Source organism: Rattus norvegicus, chromosome 1, assembly GCF_036323735.1.
Source record: "Rattus norvegicus strain BN/NHsdMcwi chromosome 1, GRCr8, whole genome shotgun sequence".
Lineage (NCBI taxonomy): Eukaryota > Metazoa > Chordata > Mammalia > Rodentia > Muridae > Rattus > Rattus norvegicus.
The window spans coordinates 89,197,422-89,225,415 of record NC_086019.1 but is presented as its reverse complement, the minus strand read 5'-3'; the positions used below and the strand labels follow the sequence as shown (position 1 = coordinate 89,225,415).

Here is a 27,994-nt window from a genome sequence, read left to right as displayed (position 1 = left end):
CAGTGCCTGCACCTCCCCCTCCCAGCAGTACAGCAGTGGACAGGGGAACAGACACACAGCCACCCCATACTTGTTCTCTCCTCAGTTTAATGGTGGTTAGTGGGATTGCCAAACCCCCCTCCCGACCCCCTCCCCGCCCCGTACAAAAATGTGTTTCCTTTTGTTTTTTTAAACAAGAAAAGGGGGCAAAAGCCAGTAATGGGGGGAGAGGGGTGCAATCTGATATTTTTCATACAGATTTTTGATTTTTTAATATATTATATATAAAACCATAGAGACCACACATCCCCTCCAAACTCCTTTCCCCCTCCCCGGGGGGCCTGGAGGAGAGACTGGGAAGGCCCCCCCAAGAGCGGGTGAACAGACAATTATGGGATGGGAAGGACATGGAGGTCAAGATGGAGGGAAGGGGAGCCGCCCAGGAACCCGGAGAAGGGGGACTGGATAAGGGTCGGGGTTGTCTCCCTTACTGCCCCCATCAGAGTTTTCACACAAAGACACAGAATTCCCATTTCCACGCCCTCCCCTGCCCCTCCCCCCACCGTGCAAACATGGCTTTGCAAAGAGGTGCCCAGAGCTCTGTGGAACTCTTACAATGGCTGGCATGGGGTCTGGGACCCCAAAGAAATCTGTGTTTCCCTTCCCTGCCCACCCACCCTTCCCAGAATCTGACCCCCTCCCCCACAAGACCTGGTTCTGTAGTCTAGGGGTTCTGGCCTTCCCCCTGTTTTCTTCCCCCAACCCAAATCCCTATTACCCGTCCCTGGACTCAGGGTCTAGAAGGGACGTTAAGTCCCTGTCTCCCTAGGGGATCCCAAGTCTCTGGACCCTAGCCTTTGGCCCTGGGAGAGATCCAGGCATCCAACACCCCCAATCCCTGCCCAAGCGCCTGAGGTGTTAGCTAGTGGGGGGGAAGCCCACCATCCCGGACTCTGGTCAATGTCTTTGCTGGTTCCTTGCAGCTGGCAGTGGGGGAGTGGGGTCAAATGAAGAATTCTTCTTTCCGCTTGTGTCCATCACTGCCGTTGAGGAAGGCTTCTCTGGCTTCTCCCTGCTCATCCAAGCCACTGGCCTCATGGGTCAGATAGGAGCCTGAGAGGAGAAAGATGCCCCCAGGGCAGAGGGGATATGTATGTGGCCCCGGGGGAGTGGGTATAGGAAAAGGAGACAGGCAAGAGACACAGCACATGAAGAAAGGGGGAGAAAGGGAGCCAGGGTTCAGTTCAGGGACGCACAGGACAATGGTGGAGAAAGAGATAAAGAGGAATTAGGAAGACTCCAAAAAGTCACAGAAAACCCAGTTGCATCCCCGACCTGCCCTCCTAGTTTGTGACGGGGTCTCCAGCTTCCCAGGTAAACATCAAACTCGATAGTTACAAGTGACCTGGCACTTTGGATCCCCCTGCCACTCACTACACCCAAATATTGGGGTTAGAAGCGTCCACCACCACGCCCAGTTCTGTGCGGTGTTGGGAATGAAGTCCACGGCTTGGTGCATGCTAAGACAGTTTATCGACTGAATCCCCAACCCTGCACCCTTATCTCCTTCCCAACCCTTCACACGCTTTTAATAGTATTCCCTTAGTCTATGCCGTCAATAAATCCAGCAATTTGAAAAATAAACTACTCAAAATCTCTCCCCTTATTCTGCTAAATCTCAGTCCTTTCTGAGCCCAGGGCCAAAATTTCCACCCCCTACAGGGTATTAGTCAAAAAATATGGCTTGATTTCAAATCCAATTCACTGTCTAGGCTCCACCCCCTTGCTAATCCAGAATCAGAAAGGACCACGCCCTTCACTGATTTCACGCCCCGCCCTCACTCACCCTTCTGTCGGACAGAGCACCACACCATGCCTACTAGCACGCATATGATCAGAAACACCAGTAGCGCCAGGATGCCGCCCACGATGGCGTAGGGAACCGATGTCTGAGCCTCTACCACTGCTCCGGGGTCTATCAGAGAGAAAATAATGTCGCAGGTCCTAGTTCAGCTGCCAGGCCTTTAAGGTATTCTGCACAAAACTTTGCTCCTTGAATGCCTGTCACCTTTCTTTAAGTCCCACCCTCAGCCCCTCTGTTTGCTCCAATTCCTCCTGGAATCCTTGGCTTTCACCCCGGTGGGTCTTTCATTCCTAGTATCTACACACCTCCTTACCCTTCCACCCCTAAGCTAGAAGTAACATCTATCCTAGCTTTGGGGTTTTAAAATACATTTTCTTATTCATGTGTATGTGCAGGCCCTGTTTGTGTGTTTATTAGACAGTGTCTGACTGTATAGCTCCAGCTAGCCAGGAATTTACTATGTAGATCGGTCTGGCTCGCTTTGGGTTTTTGTTTTTAAAGAGTATTATAGACTGGTCTAAAAAAAAATGATGAAGATGGCCTTGAATTTTTTTTTTTTTTCAAGAAGAGGTTTCTCTGGTAACAGCCCTGGCTGTCCTGGAACTTGCTCTCTAGATCAAGCTGGCTTCAAACTCCCAGAAATCCCCCTGCCTCTGCCTTACAAGTGCTGGGATTAAAGGCATGTGCCACCTTCTCCTTACTGGCCTTGAACTTATCCTCCTGCCTCCTATCCATCTCCAGCGTTCAAGGATTACATGACATGTGCCACCTCCTATGGTCGGGTTAAGTGGTATTAGGAATTGTAACCAAGTTTATCATGCATGCTAAGCAAGCATTCTTTCGTTCAAGCTCCGCCCTCGGGCCCTGTAGCCCGCCCCGCCCCCCACCAGGCCTGCCATACAGTCCTCACCATAGACCACAAGCACGTAGAGCGCCCTGGCGTGGCCGTGCTTGTTCGCCGCCTCGCAGGTGTAGGTGCCGTTATCTGCAGATACCAGGCCAGGCAGCGTGAGCGTCTCGCCCAACGCCTCCGCCCTCTCTGGCAGAGACTCATTCCCACGGTTCCAGCGGATCTGGTTTGGCCTGGCCGTGGGTAAAAACAAGTTAGGAACCCAAGAATCTGACTTCTCGGTAATCTGGATACGCAGCTCTGATCCAGCACCAACACCCAAATGTGTGTGTGTGGGGGTGGGGGGGGTAGACCCTTTTCCAGCTATGCATAAGATGCTAGGTTCGATCCCCAGCAATGAAAAGGGGACAGAGGGCTGGAGACATGGTTCATTGGTTAAGAGCACTGACTGCTCTTCCAGAGGTCCTGAGTTCAATTCCCAGCAACCACATGATGGCTCACAACCATCTGTAATGGGATCTGATGCCCTCTTCTGGTGTGCCTGAAGACAGCTACAGTGTACTCATATGCATAAAATAAATAAATCTTTAAAAATAAAACACTGCGCTGGTTTTTAAAAAGGGGGAGGGAGCTAGGAAGATTCTACAACTTTACCTGCAAGATGCCTCAATGGCGGCAGGTAAAGGCACTTACCAACGAGCTTGACTAGAAGTTAGATCCTTGGAACCCCCATGGCAGAAGGACAGAATGAATTCTCACAAGTTGTCCTCTGACGTCCCTACGTATGTAGTGGTATGCCTCCCGCCCCCGGCAAAAATGTATTTTTTTAAAAATGCATTGTATGTGTATGAGGGTTTGTCTGCATGTATGGCAATACATCTCGGGCATGCTGTGCCCTCAGAAGCCAGAAGAGGGCACGGATCCCCAAGGACAGGAGAAGATTGTGAGCCACTGTGTAGGTGCTGGGAATTGAATAAAGGTCTTCCGCGAATAATTGGAGGCTATTCCTCCGCCCCCCTTTTTTTTTAAATAAAAGGGACTGTCTCATGCCCCCCCCTTTTTTTTCTACGGAAAACCAACAGGCTTGGGGCCAACTTTTACATGCAGCCAGGGCTGTAAAGGTTCTTCAATTTCTGGCCCCTTTTTATCAGGAGTCTAGCTTCATGAACTCTTTCCATAAAACCCTGGAGTGCAAGCCTCAAGTCTCTTCACCACTTAGGAGCCAGAAGTCAGCTCTCACCTGGGGTTCCCTGTGACAGCACATGTCAGCACCAGAGTGTCTCCCTCCCTGACTACAGCTTGAGAGGCGTGGATCCGAGCTGTGGGGGAATCTGCAGCACAGGAGGGAAAATGGGAAATCAAGCCGGTGATGGGGGACCTCTAGGGGCGGGCAGCTGGCGTGCAGACGCCTGAGCCACTTACACTGCACATCCAGCACGTACTGCGTCTGCTTGCTGTGCCCCGAGGGCAGCGCCTGGTTCTGCGCTTCACAGATGACGATACCGCCGTCGTCCTTGCGGTCCACGCGGAACCGCACAGTGCTCGCCACGCTCCACACCTTGCCGTTCTCCTGGCCGCTGCTCACTCCTGCCCGACCCAGCCCAGTTACGGTCAGGCCAAGGGTTCTGCCCTGTCCCCGGATCCCAATGTAGGCTGCTGGCCAAGCCACATTCCTACCTATAACCCTGGCTTTATTCACCTAGGCATACCCCCATCACTCTCAACCACTGGTCTAAGTTATGTTTGTTTCTCTTGGTTTGCTTTGAGACAGGGTCCAGGTTGACCTGGAACATGCTAGGAAGCTGACGATGACCTTGAACTCCTGATCCTCTTCCTTACACCTCCCAAATGCTGGGATGGCAAGTGTGTGCTATCCATCACTTCTGGTCTACAACAGAACTGCGCCCGCGAAGTGTCAGTGCACAATTATCCAGGCCCCGCCCACCACTAACCTCGCCTCTTTCGGGAACGCGGAGGGTCCCCGTTCCTCGCCCCGCCCCCTGGGTACCTTTCAGCTCCTTGCGATCGCGATACCAGCGCAGGACCGCTGCGGGGCGCGACCGCGGAACCAGGCAGCTGAGTTCCACCTCGCCGCCCTCCACTGCTTGCTCTCGGACCTCCACCACAGGATTCTCCGGAGCCACTGCGCAGAGAAGGGGCGCGCGGGGTGAGGGGGGTCAAGGGAGGCACCGAGGTAGGCTCAAGTCAGTCTGGCTGCTGGATCCCAGGGACCAAAGGAAGCCAGGGTCCCACAGGTGGCAGGGATCAAACGTAGAGACCAGAGGCCTGGTGAAGCCAGATGTCCAAGAGGTTAAAAACAGCCAAGGCGAACAGGTCTCGGGACAAGTGAGAGGCAGAAAATGAATGAGAGTGGGGTTCTGGGGAGGGGGGGTACCTAAGACAGTGAGCGTGGCGATCTGGTGGTGGGTGTCCTCCGTGTAGAGCTGGCAGAAGTAGCCCCCCTCGTCCTCCAGGCGGGCGTCTGAGAGCCTGATGCGCACTCGGCGCGGGGAGAACTCCTCCAGCTGGAATCGTTCGTCCTTCAGGGCTGGAATGAAGAGGGCCCGAACTTGAACCTGGGACAGTCACCCTCCAAGACACATGCAGACCTAACCTTTTCCCTAACCATAGCTCTAAAACTGACCCGTTCAACTTGGGAACCCCCAAAACCCAACCTCCACCCCCGCAGGACCATGGGAATCCAGACTCTTCCCCTGTCATACGCTTAGATGTGTCCCTCTTTGAGGTCATAAACGTCCAGGCTTCCCTTCCTGCACTCACCTCGGGTGCCATTGAAAAAGAGGGTCTGCCGGGCTGGGTTCTGAATGACGACTATAGACCCATCATACTGATGCAGACGGCAGGTGATCTCAGCCACCCCACCCTCGGCCACCGTCACATTCTCTGTCTGCACTTCCTGTGCCGTCCCTGAACAAAGAGAAACAAACAGAACAGAGAGTTCCCGGGATGACATTCAGACGTGTATGTGTGTGTGTGTGTGTGTGTGTGTGTGTGAGAGAGAGAGAGAGAGAGAGAGAGAGAGAGAGAGAGAGAGAGAGAGAGCGAGCATGAGCTTCTCTTGTGTTTTTTCATAAGTGATGGAATATGCACACGTTCACATGCCAGTGTTGAGGCCCAAGGATGGCATTTGGACTCTTCCTCTGTGGTTCTCTATTTCATTCATTGAGGTGGGGTCCTTCCGTCGAACCTACAGATCACAGCTGGGGGTCGGACTTGATAGAAGGCTGGCTTATTCTGAGAATCCCATCCCTGTCTTTGACTCAAGCTTCCACAACCACAGTCCACTTTTGTGGGAGCTGGGGATCTGAACTCATCCTTGCACTCGCTTGCACTCCCTAATTCCTGGTTTGTTCCTTGTTGAGAATAATCTGTCACCCCGTAGCCCAGATTAGCCTGAAACTCGTGGCAACCCTCCTGCCTCAGTTTTTTTTTTTTTAAAGGTTTATTTGTTTTGTGTATGTGAGTCTTCAGACACACCAGAAGAGGGCATTAGATTTCATTGTAGATGGTTATGAGCCACCATGTGGTTGCTGGGATTTGAACTCAGGACCTCTAGAAGAATAGTCAGTGCTCATAACCACTGAGCCATCTCTCCAGCCCCTGCCTCAGTTTTATGAGTGCTAAGATTACAGGTGTGAGCCACCGAACATGGCCTTTAGTCCTCTCTCTGCCATCCGAAGGGGCAAAATGGCCTCTAGTGGAGCCAGGCAAGACCCAGTGTGCATGTGTCTATGGAAGTGAAAGGTGCACCCAGAGCTAGCTGAGGAAGAGCAGAATCTGCCCAGGAAAATGGATCATAATTGGAGGCTCCGACAGGAGAAATGCCCATTGCATCTTGGAGCTGGAATTCACCCAGTATGGGAAGCTGCCTTCTTTCACACCAAGGCACCCATTGAAGCTCATCTGATGGGGTTGTCTTCCCACATTCGGAACATAGGCAGAGCATACAGTATCCTCCTGCCTGTGCCCCTCCAGTCCTATACAGGTGTACATCATCACGGCCAACTACAACTTCCTCTTCCCTCTGTTCTGTTCCCTCGTTTCTTCTCTCCCCAGGTCCCGAGCCAGCCTGGTCTACATGCATACAAAGAGACTCTGCAAGATGATTCAGCTGCTATGAACAGCAAGGTGCTGTCTCAAAACCATAAGAAAGAATAGAACACACACACACACACACACACACACACACACACACACACACACACACACATAGAGCACGGCATCAATTGGGTCTGGTGGTGAATGCCTGTAACCTCTGTGCCCGAGGAACTGGCAGGAGCATCAGAAGTTTAAGGTCACCCTTATACACAGCCTGTAGTAGAAGGCCAAGCTGGGGAGGGAGAGGTGTTTTTGCTAGAAATGATCTGCTAAGAGTCACGAAGCCCAGGCTTACAGAGGCCTAACTGCTTCCTCTGTACCATCTGCCACCAGGAAACTGTTGGGTAAATACGCCCAGAATAGCTTCTTTGAGGCCCTTGCCACCCATCCTGTGAGGGAGGCCATCTTGAATCTCCCATCCTGACTGAACTCCAGGTGACCCGAGTGTAAACCAAGAGAAGCCTGCCCACCTGATCCAGTCTAAACCTCCAACCCAGAATCCGAGTAAATAAAGCACTTTCCCCACCATTTGGTGACAAGGTCTTACGGTGTTAGACAAGCTGGCCTCCCACCTCACTTCCATAGTGGTATGGCTACAAGGGTACAACTCTGCCTCTGGCTCTCAGCAGCCAAACCACTAAGATCTGAATGGTCTGCTCCATCGTGAGATCTGTGGCTTTTTTTTTTTTTTTCAGAGCTGGGGACCGAACCCAGGACCTTGCGCTTGCTAGGCAAGCGCTCTACCTCTGAGCTAAATCCCCAGCCCCCTTACTTTTATTTTTATGTGACAGGGTCTCTCTACATAGGTCTATCTGACCTGGAACTCTGTGTTGAGCAGGCTGGGTTCAAAGTCACAGAGACTCCCCTGCTTCTGCCTCCCAAGGGCTGGGATTAAAAGCATGTGCCACTACTGTTTTGATGGTATACACCTTTAATCCCCGCACTCTGAGTTTGAGGCCAGCCTGGTCTACAGAGAGAGTTCCAGGGCAACCAGGACTACACAGAGAAACCTTGACCAGAACAAACAGAACAAAATAATAATAATAATAATAATAATAATAATAATAATAATAATAATAATAATAGAAAAATTAAAAAGTGTGCACCACTATATCCAACTCAGACCTCTGACTTTTTGTTAGCACATTAAAAGTTCTGGATTACTCATGACAGCAGTTAGCCCACCATGAATAACCATTAAAAGAACAAATTACGGGGGCTGGAGAGATGGCTCAGAGGTTAAGAGCATTGACTGCTCTTCCAGAGGTCCTGAGTTCAATTCCCAGCAACCACATGGTGGCTCACAACCATCTGTAATGAGATCTGATGCCCTCTTCTGGTGTGTCTGAAGACAGCTACAGTGTACTCATATATAATTAATAAATCTTTAAAAAAAAAAAAAAAAAAGAAAGACCTGAAGAACAAATTACAGGGCTGGAATGGTAATATTGTGAGAGGGTGTGGCTCAGTGAGGGGCTGGGGGCGTGGCTCAGTGGCTGAGCCCCTGCCTAGAATCTACCAGGGAGGGGCTGGGGGCGTGGCTCAGTATTTGTTTGGCCTGGGTAAGATCACAGGTTCCACTCTCATTAGTAAACAAAGAAGGCTGAAAGCCAAGGTTAACCAGCAGCAAAGCCCAGAACCCTAGTTTTTTCTGAAAGAGAGCAACAAGCCACAGCACCACTGACTGGGCATGTGCTGTTGGAGGTCCTGTGGTAAGGGCAGGGCCTTTTCTTTCTTTTTTACCTTTCTCTTTGTCCTTTCTTTTCTTCTTCTCTCTTTTGTTTTTTTTTTCTTTCTTTTTTTAATTTTTAAAATTTATTTTATGCATATGAGTACACTGTAGCTGTCTTCATGCACACCAGAAGAAGTCATCAGATCTCATTACAGATGGTTGTGAGCTGCCATGTGGGTGCTGGGATTTGAACTCAGGATCTCTGGAAGAGCAATCAGTGCTCTTTTTTTTTTTTTTTTAAAGAATTATTTATTTTCTGTATGAGTACACTGTAGCTGTCTTCAGACACAGCAGAAGAGGGCATCAGATCCCATTACAGATGGTTGTGAGCCACCATGTGGTTGCTGGAATTTGAACTCAGGACCTCTGGAAGAGCAGGTGCTCTTAACCACTGAGCCATCTCTCCAGCCCCGCAATCAGTGCTCTTAACCGCTGAGCCATCTCTCCAGCCCCCTTTTTTTTTTCTCCCCGGAGCTGGGGACCGAACGCAGGGCCTTGTGCTTGCTAGGCAAGCGCTCTACCACTGAGCTAAATCCCCAACCCTCTTTTGTTTTTTCAAGACAGGGTTTCTCTGTAGCCATGACTGTCCTGAAGCTCACTCTGTGGACCAAGCTAGCCTCGAACTCACAGGGATCTGCCTCCCGAGAGCTTAAATTAAAGGCATATGCCACCACTGCCCATCAAGGGGGCTCTACTTCAACCTCCATTTCCCCAGTCCCCCTGACAATGAATTGGTACTAGAGACTGAACCCAGAATCTCCCATCCCAAGTCCCAGTGATCAAATAGGCCACAGTCAAAACTGCAAAAGCCCGAACCTGTGTGTGACCTCTGGCCTTGCCTCCACTTCCCTTCGAGCCATCTGAGTGAATGCCCAGTATTGGTGACGGGTTACAGGATATGCTGGTGACAGGCCTGCCACAGTGAGAAGCTGTATGGGTTTCTGTCGTGTTTGCTGAGTCTTGTCTCACCTGGCTGCCCAAGTATGAACTTCAAGACTCAGGTGACATTCTTGAGACTCATACACTGTAGACGGCTAATTATTTGGATGTATTAATGTTTCTAAGTTTTTGGTTCTTTTTTTTTTTTTTTTTTTTTTTTTCGGAGCTGGGGACCGAACCCAGGGCCTTGCGCTTCCTAGGCAAGCGCTCTACCACTGAGCTAAATTCCCAGCCCCAATGTTTCTAAGTTTTAACTTGATTTTATGTGTATGCATATTTTACCTGTGTGTGTGTGTGTGTGTGTGTGTGTGTGTGTGTGTGTGTTGTGTGTGTGTGTGTTGTATGCTTACTTGTGTAAGTACTCAGGCAATAGTGTATGCACAGAATCCAGAGGAGGGTGCATTGGGATTGGATACCCTCTTCTGTTATGTCCCCCATCTTACTCCTTTGAGGCATGGTGTCTCCCTGAACTTGGAATTCAGTTTAGTTTTTCCTGTAGAGTTCTGGGAGATAGAGATGAGGCACCACAGCCATCCCAGCTGTCTTTAAATGGTAGTGGCTGGGCATAACAGAGCACACCTGTAGTCTCCACACCAGGAATGCTGAAGAAGATGCCTTTCCAGTCCATCCTGGACAATATCAAGAGCCTTTCTCTGCCTCGGAGAAACAAAATAAGCTCAGTGGTTTCCTAGGCCTCTTTCATTCTGTTCCGTGGGTTAGCTGTCTGGGAGGTTTCTCAGGCTGGTTTGCAGAGATAAGTCAGATGGGGTCCAGGTCCTTGAAAAATCTTTACCATTTATAAGGAACTAGCCACCGACCAATGTAATGTGCCTGCAGAAGTGGTACACTCCTGTTAAGAGCATGAGTATCCAAGGGCAGAACAGATTACTCCTGCAGGATAGAAGCGTGGGCTGACAGCTTCCTATCTCAACATTCTTCTTTCCCTCACCACTGTCCTTTATGGTTGTCCCCTGTCTGACTCCCTTGCAGCTATATGATGATTGGACCTAATTGGACCTAAGCAGAAATATCATATAGTCATTTATGGGGTAAGTTCCTAATAAAAGGAGACAAATTCTTTTATTTTTTCCTATGGGACACCCTCATGCAGGATAGGGTACGTGGAACTCTGACAGCCATTTTGGGTTCTAGTGACAGAACACAATAGGAGTAACAGAACCAAGAGTTGAAAGAGCCTGAGTCTTTGGTGGCGATGCAGGGCAGCCACACCTTTTAACTCGGGATTTCTTTTATGTTGACAGAATCTAAGCCACTCTTTGAATTTTACCTCCCAGAATGACAAACAACACACTCAGCCCTTGCCTTTGCTTTTTATAGGTTCAGTAGGTGCCACAACCCACCCACTCAATTGATCAGGTCAAAGGACAAGACGCCACCCAAGTGTTTGACCCTCCCCTCAGCCCCTAGCACCGATCCTTTCAGCAACATCTGCATATGTTACCCCTAAAATATATCTGAATCCATCCGGCTTTGTCCGCCTCTCCTGGCATCATTTTTCTCTCTCGTCTGAATCTCTCAAGAATGTGTTTGCGGCTCTCAGCTTTCAAGCTGTCCTCTCACATCCAGGCTGACCTGTAACACGTGACCATCTTAACTTTCTGAATGCTAAGGTAACAGGCATGACACCATGCCCTGATTATACCTATTACTTTTTCTTTTTCTTTTTCTCTCTCTCCCCCACCCTCCTCCTCTCCTCTTTTGATTTTTCAAGACAGGGTTTCTCTGTTTAGCCCTGGCTGTCCTGGAACTCGCTCTGTAAGTCAAACTGGCTTTGAACTCACAGAGAGATCCACCTGCATCTGCCCGCTGAGTGCTGGCATCAAAGGTGTGTGCCACCACCAACTGGCTGCTGTTTTTTTAAAACACAGTCTCAATATGTAGCCCTGGCTGATCTGGAACTTGATATATAGACCAAACTAGGACTCAAGTTTTGTGCCACTGTACCTGACTAGGTGGACTTTTTGAATTCAAGATTCTATTTTTTTAATTATATGTTTGTGTCTGAGTGTGGGTATTGGGCACATGGGTGCTGGATGCCTGGGAGCTGGAATTACAGGTGATTTTGAGCCACCTCACTTGGGTGCTGGGAATAGAACTTAGGTCCTCTGCAGGGCTAGCACATGCTCCTAACCACTAAGCCATTACTTCATCCTCCCCATCCCCCACCTCACCCTCTTTTTTTTTTTTTTTTTTTTTTTTGGTTTTTCAAGACAGGGTTTCTCTGTGTAGCCCTGGCTGTTCTGGAATTAGATCTCTAGACCAGGCTGGCCTTGAACTCACAGAGATCTGCCTGCCTCTGCCTCCCAAGTGCTGGGATTAAAGACCCCTGTCACCACTGCCCAGCTCCCTCTTTTTAAAATTAGAAAATATTATATATATTATTTATTTTCATATTCTGCCTGCATGCATGCATGTGCACCACATGTGTGCCTGGTGCCCTCAGTGGCCAGAAGAGGGTGGCAGAAACCGCTGCAACTGGAATTTCCGATGGTTTTTAGCTCCCATGCGGGTACTGGGTCCTCTGCAAGTGTAACAAGTACTCTTAACTATTGAGCCCCACCCCAACCACACCCCAGCCACACCCTATGGTTGCATTTTTCAGAATGGGAGTCAGGGGGCTGGCTATGTCTCCGTGGGTAAAATGTTTGCCGTACAAACGTGAGGACTTGAGGTCTGGTTTCCAGCAGACAAATAAAGCATGGCCCAGTGATGCAAGACTGGAAGCCCAGTGCTGAGGGAAAAACAGGAGCATCCTTGGGACTTGCTAGTCAGCTACTCTAGCTGACTAGCTCCACCCTGCCTTAAGATATAACATGGAAGCCAGGCACGGTGGTGCACACTTTTAATCCCAGCTCTTGAGAGGCAGAGGCAGGTGGATCTTTGTGAGTTTGAGGCCAGCCTAGTCTACAGAGTGAGTCTAGGACAGCCAGGTCTATACAGAGAAACCCTGTCTCTGGAGGGAAAAAATGGAGGGGCAGGTGAAATGGCTCAGGTAGTAAAGGTGTTTGCTGCTAAGACTGACAACCCAAATTTGATCCCTGGGACAGATATCGTAGGAGAACCTGTTCCTGCAAGTTGTCCTCTGACTTCCTCGAGTGCCATGACGCCTACTCCCATACCCCACCTCCACACTCAAACAAATACCTACATGTAACCTTAAAAATGTAGGGGCCGGAGAAATGGCTCAGCGGTTGAGAGCACTTGCTGCTCTTCCAGGGGACCAGGGTTGATTCCTAGCATCAACATGGCGGCTCACAGCCATCTGCAAACTCCAGTTCTAGGGAATCTGATGCCTTCTTCTGGACTGTGAGAGCACCAGACACACATGGTGTGCAGACATACATGTGATCAAAACACCCATACACATAAAATAAAAATGTAAGCAAAAAAAAAAAAAAGAGTCAGGTGTGGTGGCCCTCCTTTACTCTCAGCACTCAAGAGGCAGAGACCTCTCTGTGAGTTCAAGGCCAACCTGCTCTACACAGTGAGTTCTAAGCTAGCACTGGTGCCAGTGACAGTGTCTTTAATATACATGAAAGCAGAAACTAAGGTGGAGAGGAAGTGAGGAAGTCACACAACCAGAATCTCTGGCCTCCACACACATACAGGCACACGCATGTGCACACTAACGAGCAGACACACAGACACACAAAGCGCCTACTTACGGTAGGTACCATCTTCCATGCCTATTTCTCACACCCTGGCTAGCCTTGAACTTATGACCTTCCTGCCTTAGCCTCCTGAGTGCTGGGTTCACAGGTGTTGCTTGTCCATATTAAAACACGCCAATGAGCATGAAGCTCAGTGGTTGGACCTTTGCTGGGTGGTGTGCAAGGCCTCAGAGCCCAGCCCAGCCCAGCAGCATCCATCCCTCCTGTGGCAGTCCATCTCCAACACAAACTCCTGTGTGGGCCCTTCTGGGTACCAAACAGATTGACTCTCTGACCCTAGGTCTCACTCCTCTCCTATCCACTGTCCTCTAGGCTACCTGGGTGCACTGTCCCTCAAACACACTGAATGGGCTTCCACCTCAGGGCACTTCCCCTTCCTGGCTATTCTCTTCTACTGCTCTCACCATTGCAGGGCTGTCTTCTATGCTCTTCCAAATCCCTGTCCTCTGACTTCTGACCTCTGACCTCCAAAATGCCTTCCCTCACTGTCCAGTCTCTTTGCATTCAGAAAGCTTTCACAGAGGATAAGGGCTGTCCTGCTTCCCCCACCAGCCAGGAAGTAAGTGTACATAGCCTCAGTCGCCATGGGGGAAGGCAGGAGGAACGGTGGTTTAAGATCATCCTCCATTATGTAGCTGGCAGGAAGCCCGATTAAGCTATAGGAGACCCTGTCTCAAAAATGCAAGTCTGGGGCTGGGGAGATGGCTCAGTGGTTAGGAGCACTGACTGCTCTTCCAGAGGTCCTGAGCTCGATTCCCAGCAACCACATGGTGGCGCACAACCATCTGTAATGGGATCTGATGCCCTCTTCTGTGTCTGAAGACAGCTAGTGTACTCACATATCTAAGGTAAATAAATATTAAAAATAAAAAAGACAATAAAAAATGCAGGTCTGGGGAGCTGGAGAGCTGGCTCAGCGGTTAAGAGGGTCTCTGGCTGACTTCGATTCCCAGCACTCACAGGCAGTTCACATCTACAGTAACTCTATGTCTAGGGGACCTCTGCAGGTACCAGAACTCAAATACACATATCCTAACACACACATGATTTCTTTTTCTTTTTCTTTTTCTTTTTTTTTTTTTTTTGGTTCTTTTTTTCGGAGCTGGGGACCGAACCCAGGCCTTGCGCTTCCTAGGTAAGCGCTCTACCACTGAGCTAAATCCCCAGCCCCAAGAAATCATGTGTGTGGGGCTGGGGATTTAGCTCAGTGGTAGAGCGCTTACCTAGGAAGCGCAAGGCCTGGGTTCGGTCCCCAGCTCCGAAAAAAAGAACCAAAAAAAAAAATTATTCTTAAAAAAGAAATATATCAGGGGCTGGAGAGATGGCTCAGTGGTTAAAGAGCACTGACTGCTCTTCCAGAGGTCCTGAGTTCAATTCCCAGCAACCACATGGTGGCTCACAACCATCTGTAATGGGATCCAATGCCCTCTTCTGATGTGTCTGAAGATAGTGTTCTATAAAATAAATAAATAAAATTAAAAAAAAAAACTCGTTATAAAATATATACCAGGACTGGAGGGTGGCTCAGAGGTTAGGAGCACTGAATGTTCTTCCAGAGGACCTGGGTTTAGTTCCCAGCACCCTCATCCACTTCACCCAGCTGCTTATAAATCCATCTCCAGGCCTGATGCCCCTTCACCCTTCTGACTTCTGAAGGCACCTGCACACGTGTGGCATACATTCACATACAAACTCACTCATGTAAAAGTAAACAATTTTCTGTACATTATTTGATTTAAATTCATTTTCCTGGTTGTCACTGGTGTATTAAAATTTGGTACTTGCATTCAAATTCAAGAAAAAAATTGCTTTTTAAAGTGACGCTCAAAGCTGGGGATATAGCTTAGGGTTACAGCATTTGCCTTCCATGTATGTGCGAAGACACACATGCACGCATGCACAGTCGCGCGCGTGCACACACGCGAGCGCGCGCACACACACACACACACACACACACACACACACACACACACACACGACTCACCAGGCACTGTGGCACAAGCCTTTAAACCCACCACTTCAGAGGCAGAGAGACAGACAGACAGACAGCAGCATGTGTTCAAGGCCAGCCAGGTCAACATAGTGAGTTTGAAGCCAACCAAAGTAACAGAATAGAGAGACCCTGTCTCAAACAAACAGAAAGCAAAATTGGGCTCTTGAGTTGGCTCGGTGGGTAAAGAGAGCAAGCCAAGTTTGTCCTCCAGGATCCACATACACAAAAGAAGTATCTGAACATAAAAAACAAAAGTTTAGGGGTTGGGGATTTAGCTCAGTGGTAGAGCGCTTGCCTAGCAAGCACAAGGCCCTGGGTTTGGTCCCCAGCTCTGAAAAAAAGAAAAGAGAAAAAAAAAAAAAAACAACAACAACCCAAAAGTTTAAAAATAAACAAACAAAAATAGTTGCCGAGGAGGCTACACAATTCAGGCCTGTGTCATTCAGGCTTCCAAACAGTCTCGAACCCTGGCTTTGTTCTGATTTCCTTTGAGCAGTGACTCACTATGCAGACCAGGCTACACTCAAACTCACTACAGAGTCCAGGCTGGCCTTGAACTCATGTCCTCCCGCTTCAGCCTCTCTAGTGCCGGGGTCACAGCATACCGTGCCACGCCCTGCCCAGGGATCTCATTGTAAATGCCAGGCAGATCCCGGCTCCAGCCCTCGCCATCCGTGTGACCTTGAGGAAGTGCCCCATCCTTCATTAGAGGAGGGAGTCCACACCATCTGTGAAATGACAGTGATGCCAGAGGTAGCTTTGCAGGGGTCAGCCTGGTGCTTGACACGCAGGAAGAGTCCCCTTCTGAAGGCTGTTATTACAGGCTACGGGACAAGCCAGGCCCTATGAAAACTAGTCTGCATGCGCAATACTTTAAAAAAAAATTCTTGCCACGTGTATGATATGCATCTAATGCCAACACCCCAGAAGCAGAGGCAGGTGGATCTCTGTGTTTCTGAGCCAGTCTAGTGGACCTCAAGAGTTCCAGGCCAGCCAAGTCCTCATAGTGAAACCACATCTCACAAAACCAAACCTCAAAACAAACATCTCAGGCTGGTATGCAGCTCAGTTGGTAGAATGCTTGTCTAGCACTTCATGAAGTGCTGAGTTTAAGCCCCAGTACTGCACAGGCCAGGCATAAGGGCACACCTGTCATTCTCGAATTTGCAAGATCGAGACATGAGGATCAAGAGTTCAAGGTTATCCTTGACTAAGCATCGAGTCTGAGGCTAGCCTGGGCTACATGAGACACTGTTTCAGTAAATTAATTAATTAATTAATTAATCAATGAATCAAAATCCAACCAAACAAAATCTTAAAGCCTACCTCGTCCTGACCTCACCGCTAATGTGAATTAGCCCCCATTTTACAGACGTGGAGAGTAAGGCTTGTAGGGGGTTTTCCAGGACTAGTTAGGGACAAAGTTCACCATTTCCTGGGACCTGTGAGGATCCCCATATCCACAGCTCCCATTCCCCAACTGCTCTCTGCTTGAGGGTGCAGATGGGGTGAGGGTGGGGGGCTTTTGTTTAACTCCCTCCCCCTCCTGAGGAGTCAGTAAGCAACAGTGTTTCTGCCTAGAATACTAATTGGCCTAAGGCTTTTGTTTCTGGTTGGGGGGGCAGGGGCGGGACTTTCTGGTCAGAGAGGGGCTGAGCTTTTGGGACTGGGGCATGGACTTTGAAATGGTGTTGACAGCCAAAAGTCATCATAGGGACTGTGCTCAGAGAAAGTAGATGGGAGGGTTCTGGAAAAAGGGGCTGTCAGGTGACATAGAGAGACTCAGCATCCTTCACCCTCAGACTCACAACCACAGGCAACAACTGTCCCAGGCCCTCCTCCCTTAGACACAGGAGTCCAGAGCCAGCCTTCCTCTCTCAGGCCAGCCAAAGCAGCCCTTCTCCCTCAGACTCAGAGGTCCAGCCAGGGCAGCCCTCCTCCCTCAGACATAGGGGTCCAGCAGGGCAGCCCTCCTCTCTCAGACATAGGGGTCCTGGACAGCCCTCCTCCCTCAGACACAGGGGTCCTGGACAGCCCTCCTCCCTCAGACACAGGGGTCCTGGACAGCCCTCCTCCCTCAGACACAAAGGTCTAGCCAGAGCAGCCCTCTTCCCTCAGACACAGGGGTCCTGGACAGCCCTCTTCCCTCAGACTCATGAGACAGGGGTCCACAGTGCACAGCTGGTGGATGTTTCCACAGAGACTAAGCAGGATGGGGGAGTACTTCCTGGGTCCTGAGTCAGCGAATACCCAAGGGAGTCTCAAGGTCACAGTTCTGGGAAGGTCATAGCCACCCCCTCTATATCCGTTCCCCGGGGGGCCCCTGGCATCATGCCTCTTTCCTTTTCCCTCCCCCGGGAAGCTGGTACATTCCTGGGTCCTGCCTGAACCCCCCCTCAGTCCCCCATCAATGGCGGAGTCCGAGCATCCTCGCACAAAGCATCAATTCTTCCACCAGATCAGCCTTGTGAAGGCGCCTGTATTTGCAGGACCTAGGCATAAGGGTCCCAGCTCAACCTCCCTCGGAAACCCTCAGCCCCTTCCTCTGTAAACGGAGGAGGCTACGCTTTTCTTTCCTCTCTCAGTACCCTCAAGTATGGACTCGCAGTCACCTCAAATCTCAGACTTAGACCCCATCCCCTCCTCCCTCAGGCCCATAAATCCCCATCCCAGCCCTCATCTTCAGAAACTGGGGTTTAGACCTCCAGCACACACACAACGCCAGACCCCTGCCATCCTCCCTTAGACACAGGGTTCAGCTCTGGGGTCCTCCCAGACACAGGGGCCCAGACCATAGCCTCCCTCCTTAGACACAAGGGTCCACACCCCCTCACCCTACCCATCTTCTCTCAGATACAGGAGTTCAGGTCACAACCCTCCTCCCTCAAACACAGGGGTCTAGACTCCAGCCTTCCCTCTCAGACACAGGGTCCAAATCCTAGCCTCCTCCCTCAAAAACAGAGGTCCAGACTCCAGCCTTCCCTCTCAGACGCAGGGGTCCAAATCCTAGCCTCCTCTCTCAGAAACAGGGGTCTAGACACCAGCCCTCCTCATTTAGACCCTGGGGTCCTTGAAAACTTTGGACTCCTAAGCCTTGATCCTGCCTTCTGTCCTTTGTCTCCCAGTGTCTGGGGACCTGGGCTTTGGGTGGGGGCGTCAGGGGTGAGTCAGCAGCCTCACACAAAGTCCTCCCTGTGGTCCCCACGTTCCTGGGATAGTCGGGACTCCCTGGATTCCAGGCTTCTGGTCTAGCTAGGGGGTGAGCAGTTCTTCAGAGGGTCACCCTGAGTGTAGGGTTCCCGGAAGAATGCAAGCTTTTACTGAACTCAGCTTGTTTAAGCCTTCACCTTAGTTACTCTTCTGTACCTTCCTCCACGAAGACCCAGCAGCCCACCACATCCCCTGGGTGTCCACAGAGGGGCCTAGGTGCCCTGTGTCTACAGGCAGAAGCCATGGGTGCTCAGGTTCTGGTGCCAGGGGCCATTGGATGCTGGCGGGTCTGGCTGCCTCTAGCACACCCCCCAACATGCACACATACACCCAGAGAGAGAAAGCTGCCTTTGTGTTCCCCAAGTCGGGGACAGGCCAGGCTCGCACGACATTAACCCACCCCTGGGCCCAAGCCCTGCTGAGTCTAAGGTCTTGGAATCTGTGGTGGAACCTGACCTCCACCCCCACACTCTGGGGACCCAGGCATCCAGTCCACGAGTGGGTAGGGGGTCAGTGATAGCTATCTCCCTAGACCAGCCTTTGGGGTGAGTCACTGTGAAAGGAGGGTCTGGCTAAGCTCTAAGTGGCCACTTAGAGCCATGACAGGGAGAAGTGAGTCACCCTAGAAGAGAAACTTGGGTTCAACAAAGTCCCCCTCAAGAGGGCTCCCCAAGTCTTAACAGCCTCTTTATTCCCTCTCAGCATTTACATATCTGCATTTTCCGCTTCCTTCTGTTTTTTACCCAGTTTCCAGCTGTGGATCACACCCCACCCCCACCCCCGTTGTGCATCCAGGAGGCACCTGTCACATATTCTATCCACCTAGACCGTTCTCTCTCTCAGCATCAGTCTAATCTACCCTTTCATATTCTCTGCAAATGAGTGAACCAGGACAGACAGGATACTTTGTGTGTGTGTGTGTGTGTGTGTGTGTGTGTGTGTGTGTGTGTGTGTTTGAAAGGCACAGATATAGGCTGCAGTTTTCCACTCCTGCTAGCTGGGTAAGGAGATGCGGTGGCCACTGAAACCTCATAAATCGGGTGGTCAGAGCCCTTCATAAAGATCCAATTAAAAAGCTAGGCACGGGGGCACAGACATATAATCTCAGTACTTGAGAGTCTGAGGCAGGAAGACCGCTATAATGTTGAGACCAGTTGTCTTAAACTACATAGTTTAAGGCCAGCCTTTTGTACATAGTAAGACCTTGTATCAAAAAAACAGAAAAGAAACTGGCTATGGATAGGAAGCTCCACAAATAGGACTCTTGAGAACCATACTTACCAGAAAGAGAAACTGAGACCCAGAGAAGGCTAGAGGCCGACATTAAACTATGCCAGAGAGGACTGCCCCAGAAGCTGGGACCCAGCTGTCTGGAGTCCTCCCCAAGGCGCCAAGCTTACCTCCCATGTATAAAGCCCCACAACATGTAATTTAGAGGTCGTTTACAGAAAGGATTAAGGTACCAGGAAGCAATGACTTTAAAATCTAAACCAGGGACAAGACTTAGAACCACCTCCCAGAGGTGCCTGAGTTTTGACTCCTGAACTGGTTAAGTAGTCAGCTGAGGTAACATACAAGCTCCAAGGTATAAGGACCCAAAGGCTGCAAAACCCCAGTGAGTTAAGATTTCATAATTACATAGATGTCAAGACACTGGAATGGTCCCATCATTTGAGAGTCTAGGTTCCCTCTCTCTCTCCCACCCTGTCTCCCCCTCCCCCTCCCCCTCTCCTAGTACTGGGAAATAAACCTAGGGCCTCTCACTTGTTGAGATGTTGGGCAAGTGCTTTGCCTCTGAGCTATATTTCCAGCCCCTCACTGGCTGCTAATTCTAGGCAAGTACTCACTGTGCCACACCCCCAGCCCCTCATTGGTGGATTCTAGACATCTATGACTAATAAACTACTTTCCTCGACATCCCCCCTTCTTTTTTTAATGCCTTTATTTTGAAACAGAATAGGCTAAATTGTCCAGGCTGGCCTTCAACTCATTCTGTAGTAATCCTGGCAAATCTCATGAGCCTCCTGCCTCAGCCTCCAGAGTAGAGTGGCTGGTACTACACCATGTCCAACAAAATTCTAAGAAATGTATAGGCATCAAAGTTCTAAAGACTTCCCGTATCTAACATCATAGGGGTGTCAACGTCTTAAATAACCTCAGACTCTATGTTTACTGGACTCTCTGGTTCCAGGATCCCAAAAGCCTGGTTTTCATGCATAAGAAGAAAGAAAAGGAGAAATGGATGGAAATGTACCAAGAGTCCCAAGCTCACACCTGGGAAATTGGGGCATCCTCGTTGCAAAGGAGGGTCTGACGAAAGTTAGGAAACAACTCCAGAAGTCTGCAGAAGAAAGGCAGAACCTCTAACGTCCGCTTTGTCCCCAGCCTTGTCCTCAGCTGCAACCCTTGGGGTGGCAGGTGTGGCGGCACTCAACTTAGAAGCTCCCTCACATCATCAGACATGGATCCAGTTCAACACCCTCACTGGATAGAACTGGGGCCAGGAAAGAGGGTGGGGCCACCTGGTCCCAATTCTCAACTCCCTATAGGGGACCTCAACCCTGCTTCTGCTCACCCAGCCACGTCCTCATCATGTATTGCTAGGCAAAGTAACTTGACCCACCTCAGGGGACTGTCCCATGGTAGATAGGAGAAACATAGGGTTCTAAGTGTGAGTGTTCAGGTGACATTTCTTGACCTTGTCCCCAGACTCAGGGTCACTGTGTCTTGGGTGTGGGGGTGGGGGAGAGTCCTCCAGATTTCCACATAGAGTTAGAAATACATGTTGGATGTCCTGGAGGGGGCTCCTCTGTGAAGTGTGGCTTGGATGTGTGAACGGGTGGGAGGGTTTGGGGGAGACATTTGTGGAATCCACGTGTGTGCTCACATGCCAACGTTCCCTGTGCCACTTCACACATCTATACTGTCGCTGCCCTGCCTGACTCCGCTCTTCTCCGGGAGCGAGGAGGGAGACGGCGATGGGAAAAGGAGAGATACCTCGATGGAGGAAGCATGGGGAGAGGAAGCAGATTCGGGGACAGGGAGACAGTGGAGTAGAGAGGAGAAAAGAGGCAGCTAGGCAACGGTGGCTGTCAGAGAAATGGGAGAATGATAGGGGACAGAGAAGGGAAGAGATACAGGGTGTCAAGGAGACAGGGAGAGAGATGGTGAATGGGGACATAGAGGGACGACAGCAACACAGGAGAGAGCAGAGTGAATAGAGGATGGGGGGCAGGCAGAGTGACCCAGGAAAAAGGGACAGAGGTGGGGGACAAAGGCGGAATAGAAAGACGGGAAGGGGGAGACAAGGAGAAAGAAAGGAGGACAGAAGAAGGAAGGACAGGACTTGAAGACTGAGGGACAGAGGACAAGGGTTGGAGAAAAATCAGAGAGAGAGAGAGAGAGAGAGAGAGAGAGAGAGAGAGAGAGATCTAAAGACCAGGACGGAAGGACAGTGGGACCGGCCTGGAGAAGGCGGGCTTGGGGACATGGGGGGAGGGAGGGTCTCGGGCCCTTTGTCCCCGCGGGATCGGGGCCTGTGCAGGGTGGGGGGGCTGCGGCACGGCGACCGGGGCCCGCGTCCCCCCTCCCCTGCCCGCGGCTCCGGGCTCCTGGCCCGCGCTGCGCGCTTTGTCCCGGGGACGAGGGTCTCCCGCAGTCCCCCCCTCCCAGCGCATTGTTCGGGCCTCTGCAGGCCCCCAGGCGACCCAGCTGTCACAGCGGCGCAACCCCCTCCCCAACCCGACCGCAATACGCACACCTCCCTCGTCACCCCGATCCAGCCCACCGACCCGGCCCCCACCTCCGTCACCCTACCTGGCCCCGCCGCGGCCGCCCACAGTAGCAGCAGCGGCCACTGGAAGCGCCGGGCCCGGCCCATGGTGCCGCCGCCACCGCCGCCGCCACCGCCGCCGCCGCTCGCTCCCGGCCCGGCACCTGCACCTCCCGCGCCGCCGACCCCGCCCCCGAGTCCAGCCCCGCCCTCTGCCCCGCCCACTGCGCGCCTTGGTGGGCGTGGCGTCAGCTAAGGGGCGGGGACCGGACAGAGACAGAGAGGACCAGACAATGCGGGGAGAGGGAGGACGGGAGCGCGGAAGGGGCGCGCACCGGGGTGGGAGAGCAGGGCAGCACGCGGACCTGGGCGCGAGGACTGGGCATAAGCGTGACGGCGTCGTGGGAGCCAGTGGGGGAGGACTTGGGAGAGCCGAAGGTCGCGAGGGTCGTGTGAAGGTGCAAAGGTTTGCGTGCGTGTGCGCGCAGGCGTAGCCTGGGCTAGTGGGGCTCCCTAGAGGATGCTGCACGGGAGACGCGGGGAAGATGCGCAGGAGATGCACTGGAGTGTGCGCGGAAGATGCACGAGAGATGCGTGGGAGAGGCGCGGGAGATGCACTGGGGAATGTATAGAAGACACACGGGAGATGCGCGGAAGATGCACGGGGGTTGTGCAGAAGAAGCTCGGGAAACCCACAGGGGGTGCGTGGGAGATGCTTGGGAGATGCGCGAGAGGGCGATGCTTGGAAGCGCGCGAAGGTGCGGGGTGCTGGCGTGTACTGAGTGTGAGCTTTGGGGGAGAGGAGTGTAATGCGAAGGTGAATGTGGGCAGGGAAAGACTGAGAGGCTGGGCAGCAGAGGGTGACTGAGCAGGCGTGGACTTCTTTGGGCAGGGTGTAGAATAGGGTCAGCTCCCTCCCTCCGGTCCTGACCATAATACGCCAAGTTTCAGTGTTCTTTCCCTGGGAGGGACCCCCAGAAAGCTAACCGGACTGGAAGAAAGTCTTAATTCTAGGTCCTGGGGCATCCTTCCAGGTGCGGCATCCAGACTCTGTACCCTTCTCTCCACTGTCCAGTCAAGTCTGTCTGTGTGACTCTGCTTTTCAGGTTCTGTTCCCCATCTTGGGGTGGGGATGGGGGGCTGACTCATCCCTCCAAACTTTGGTCCTTTTTTCCCTCTTGGGTGTGGGTTCCCCTGAACCCATCCCTGTGGCCACCTGAAGGCTTTGAGCAGGCTTATGACTCATAGAGACAAGAAGAGGAAGAAAGTGGGGTGTGGGGCCTCTACCTCTCACATTACTCAGGGACAGCAGGTAAACTGGGTCAACATATGCCCATTCTGAAAAGCTCTGCTTCTTTTTCTCTCTCCATCACTTCTAAACTGTTGTGTATCCAGGTCAACCAAGGGTCATCATCACATGACACACTTCCTGTCCACTGCCTAGCTCCCAGTATCCTCTCTGTCCTCAGTCCCAAATTCATCGGCTCCTATATCACCAGGACCATATCTCCCAGCATCCTCTGACCTCAGGACCAAAACTCCTAGCATTGTGTTTCAAGGACCATGGCTCCCAGCATCCTCTCTGTCCTCCGGACCTCAGTTCTCTACCGTGGCTCCATACCCACAGCTGTGAGGGCCTTCATTACTTCCCCATTCTCAGTTCACGGCTTAGATTAAGGGTTGGAGTAATGAAGCTGCTCATCTCTTTGACTCGGGCGAGGTGAGAGATTGTTTCAGGGAGACTCGTCCAGGGTCTATTAGCTGGTTTTCTTGCCAGTAACTTGGTGACAGAGAGTGGATCAGTTCCGAAGGAAGGTTTGTTTTGGCAAGCACTCGGGTGCTGCATCTGCCGATGGCCTTTTTGTTGAGAGTCCTCAGGGTGTCACATGGCAGGAGACGGAAAGCACACGTGTGCCTCCTGGTCTCTCTGCTCACCCAGCTGCCAGTGTTCAATCATGAGGGATCCACCCTGATGACTTCATTGATGCACAGCAGCCCCAGAGGCCCCACCTCTGAGCAGCATAGTTGGATTACGTCTCCATCCTTTTAATGGCTTACAAGGGGATTAATGTGTGTGTGTGTGTGTGTGTGTGTGTGTGTGTGTGTGTGTGGTGTGTTATGTGTGTTTCTTTCTCTGTGTATGTGTGTTTCTGTGTGAATGTGTGTGTATGCATTCTTGTGTGTGTTTCTGTGTTTGCATCTTTCTGGGCATGTATGTCTGTGGGCTAATGAGTGAATGTGTGTGTGTGCGTGTGTGTGTGCCTGTGTGTGCGCATGTGTGTGTTTCTGTGTGAATGTGTATTTCTGTGTGTGTGCCTACATATGACTGCTGGAGGATGACCCTGGGTGTTAGTTATCCTCACGTGTATCTGAAGGGACTCTGGCCAGCGTGACTCCGGCAGGCTTTGACCTTCTTTCCCATGCCCTCTGCTTAGCCACCAGGATCTACTTTTTTTTTTTTTTTTTTTGGTTCTTTTTTTCGGAGCTGGGGACCGAACCCAGGGCCTTGCGCTTCCTAGGTAAGCGCTCTACCACTGAGCTAAATCCCCAGCCCCCAGGATCTACTTTATGTGGACACTTCCTCCTTCTGAGACTGACCACCAAGTTCCAGCAATCAAAAGCCCCCTTTGGCTCACCCAGTGAACATGCCCAATTAATATTAAACACCTCATCCTAACACGGGGTTCCCCTGCACCCTTAAAAACTGCCATTTGCTTATGGGCCACGTCTGTCTCCTTTCTATCCAGAGGCAGGCCTGTGTCCCACTCCAGGAGAAACCCTCCTCTCTCTCCCTTGTTCCCTTCCCCTTCTCCCTCCTCCTCTATCTCCTGTCTGTTGTCTCCTTATTCCCTGCCCTCTGTCCCTCTGGGGCAAATAAACCTCCTTTGTGCTGGGAACTTGATCTTGGGGTGTCCTGAGCCAATACTTTTCCTGACAGTGCCCACTGTTCTGCCCTTTGAGACACATTTTTTCACTTACCTGATACTCACCAACTAGGCTTGACTGCCTGGTCAACAAGCCCCAGGGTTCCTCCTGTCTGTGTCTCCCAGATCCTGGGATTCCAAGCACATGCTTGCAGGTCTGATTACTTTTTCCATGGGTCCTGGGAATCGAACATGGGTCCTCATGTTTGCACGCTGAGTGCTACACTGACTGATCTATCTCCCTAGTGCAGGATGGACTTTTCAACACAGAACTTGTTGGCACCCATTCAAGCTAGACCCATACCACTACAGGGGAGTAACTCATAGTTACTCATAGTGACCTTTTCCTACACTAGCAGGTGGGCTCCCACCCATCTGTCTCTGAGGTCTTCTTTCCCAGCTTGGGGCGCCTGGAGAGAGACTGGCTCTCATTTGGCAGTTCTGCATCTTCAGAGGGAGGGCAGGTCACTAGGAGCTAGGGGTGCTATCCCTTCAATGCAGTCTCTTCCTAGGGTTTTGGTGCAAATGACACAGAAATCTAATTCAACCAGTTCAGCTGGTGAAGAGTTCCAGTGGGCTGTGGACAAGGCTCAGTGGGGAGAGTGTGTACCCCCAAGAAGCCCTAGTGTGATCCCCAGCACCACAGAAACCAGGCATGGTGGCACACGCCTATAACCTCAGTGCTCAGGAATTCAAGGTCAGCTTCTATTACATAGTTTAGGGCCAGCATGGCCTCCATGCACCCCACTCCACCCATTTCAGTGAGGCCAAGGGGATCTCTCCCTTGAGTTTCCTTCAGTAGGCTTCTTTGTTCAACAATCCTTTTCTTCCCCATGCCTGGCCTCACTAGTAATTCTAACCCTAGGGCTGTCTGCCAGCCATCTCTCAAGATGAGGGGAATCATCCGTTCTCAGGATAGACAAATGGCCAGGTCATGCCAAAGTGACAGGGCGATTGTAGTCATGTGCACTTCTCTCTGTGTCTCTCTGTCTCTTTCTCTTGTTCTCTCGTGGTATGTGTGTGTATGCATGCATGCATGTGTGTATATTCTGGTACATGGAAGCCAGAGGACATCCAGTCCCTTGGAGCTGGAGTTACAGGTATTTATTCCATGTCTGGCTTGTTACATACATGCTAGGATCTCAACTCTGGTCAGCATTGCACAGCAAGAACTCTTAACCCTCTCCTCCTCCTCCTCTTCCTCCTCTTCCTCTTCTCCTCCTCCTCCTCCTCCTCTTCCTCTTCTTCCTCCTCCTCCCTGTCTCAACACACAAAGGATCTCTCACTTTTTAGCCTCAAATTCCAGATCCCACCTCCATCTCTTGGGTCCTGTGATTTGTATCTTGTTCTCCAAGATTAGTGCCATTCCCTTGTCCCTAAACCAGTAACTATTCCTGTGGGGGTTTGAATGAGCCTACGACTCCCTTAGGCTCATATGTTTTTGCTTTTTTTTTTTTTTTTTTTTCTTTTTTCTTTTTTTTCGGAGCTGGGGACCGAACCCAGGGCCTTGTGCTTGCTAGGCAAATGCTCTACCACTGAGCTAAATCCCCAACCCCGGCTCATATGTTTGAATACTGGGTCTCTATTTGATGGAACTGTTTAAGAAGGATTAGGGGGTATGGCCTTCTTGGAGGAGGCGTGTCCCTAGAGGTAGGCTTCCAGGGTTCAAAAGGCTGACATCATTTCCATTTGTCTCTCTCTCTGCCTCAGGCTTGCAGACAAACATGTGTTTATCTGTTCCTGTGCAGCTGTTCCTGTCACCATGTCCCAATTAAAAACTTTCTTTTATATGTTGTTTTGGTCATCGTGCTTGTCACATAATAAGACAGTGGCTAAGGGGGCAGGACTATGCTAATTCAATCAGAGAGGACCACAGGTCCTGACTCAAGTTACAGTGGAAAACAGCTTTCTTAATCAGAAGTGGATGCCAGAAAGGCGGTTGCTGGCCCCACTCTCTGGGGATGGAAACGGCCAGCCATGTACCGTGAACTGCTTACATGGCAGATGCCATGGGATGGCATTGATTTTGCTACTTGGTTTTTCCAGTTCCACTGCCACCGGACCTCTTCAATTACCAGATGATACAAAAATGCACGAAACAATTCAGACTAAAGGAAGGCCAAGCAGGGTTCATCTAACAAATGTTGTAGGTTTTCTGTGTCTTTCCAAAGTCACCTGAGTAAATGACCCCTTTTCTTTCTTTCTTTTTTTAAAGATTTATTCATTTATTATATATAAGTACACTGTAGCTGTCTTCAGACGCACCAGAAGAGGGCATCGGATCTCTTTACAGATGGTTGTGAGCCACCATGTGGTTGCTGGGAATTGAACTCAGGACCTCTGGAAGAGCAGTTGGGTGCTCTTAACCACTGAGCCATCTCTCCAGCCCCAATGACCCCTTTTCTATTACCTCTGAACATGGGTGTGGTGCCTGGAATGGAGGCCCCATCTTGAGATCATGAAATAGACAAACGTGCGCCATTTTGGACACTGAATTAATCAACTCAGGAATTCCCTAGCTCCACAACTGCTTTTTACATGAGAAAAATCAATTTCCTTTTTTCTTTCAACCATCTTGAGTTGGGTGCAGTCTTGGCCACATGATTCATACAGATTATGTGGAAACAGTCTTGCTTGCCAATGAGAACATTCTAAGTGGTGGGAACTTTCTTGGCTTTTTCTCCAGTTACTCCTCCTTACTTGTGGCAGGATCCCTCCCACGGGGTCTGTTTCCTGGCTCCCCATTGAGTGGGCTGTAGATCGTGAGAACTGCAGGATAGGGTGATCTTCCCTGGCCCCAAGCAGAGGGGAGCCGTGGGCAGAACTGGTGGATCCTTTAGCTAAACTGTGAGAACCTGGAAAAAGGAATTCAAGTGGTTTTGGTCTTTAGCTCTACAGGAGGTGTTTCTGTCTACTATGT

At 50.9% G+C, this 27,994-nt stretch overlaps 1 protein-coding gene across 1 annotated transcript; it reads right to left on the bottom strand.

Moving 5' to 3' along the window:
• Positions 1-70: 70 nt before the first annotated feature.
• Positions 71-22,327, bottom strand: Cadm4 (cell adhesion molecule 4). The gene is made up of 9 exons (NM_001047107.2): positions 22,195-22,327; positions 5,475-5,621; positions 5,089-5,241; positions 4,702-4,836; positions 4,116-4,280; positions 3,934-4,024; positions 2,754-2,926; positions 1,826-1,954; positions 71-1,092 (listed from the first exon to the last, which is right to left on the bottom strand). Exons 1-9 carry the CDS (start codon positions 22,256-22,258, stop codon positions 983-985), a joined length of 1,167 nt encoding a protein of 388 aa, NP_001040572.1. The 5' UTR covers positions 22,259-22,327; the 3' UTR covers positions 71-982.
• Positions 22,328-27,994: the final 5,667 nt, after the last annotated feature.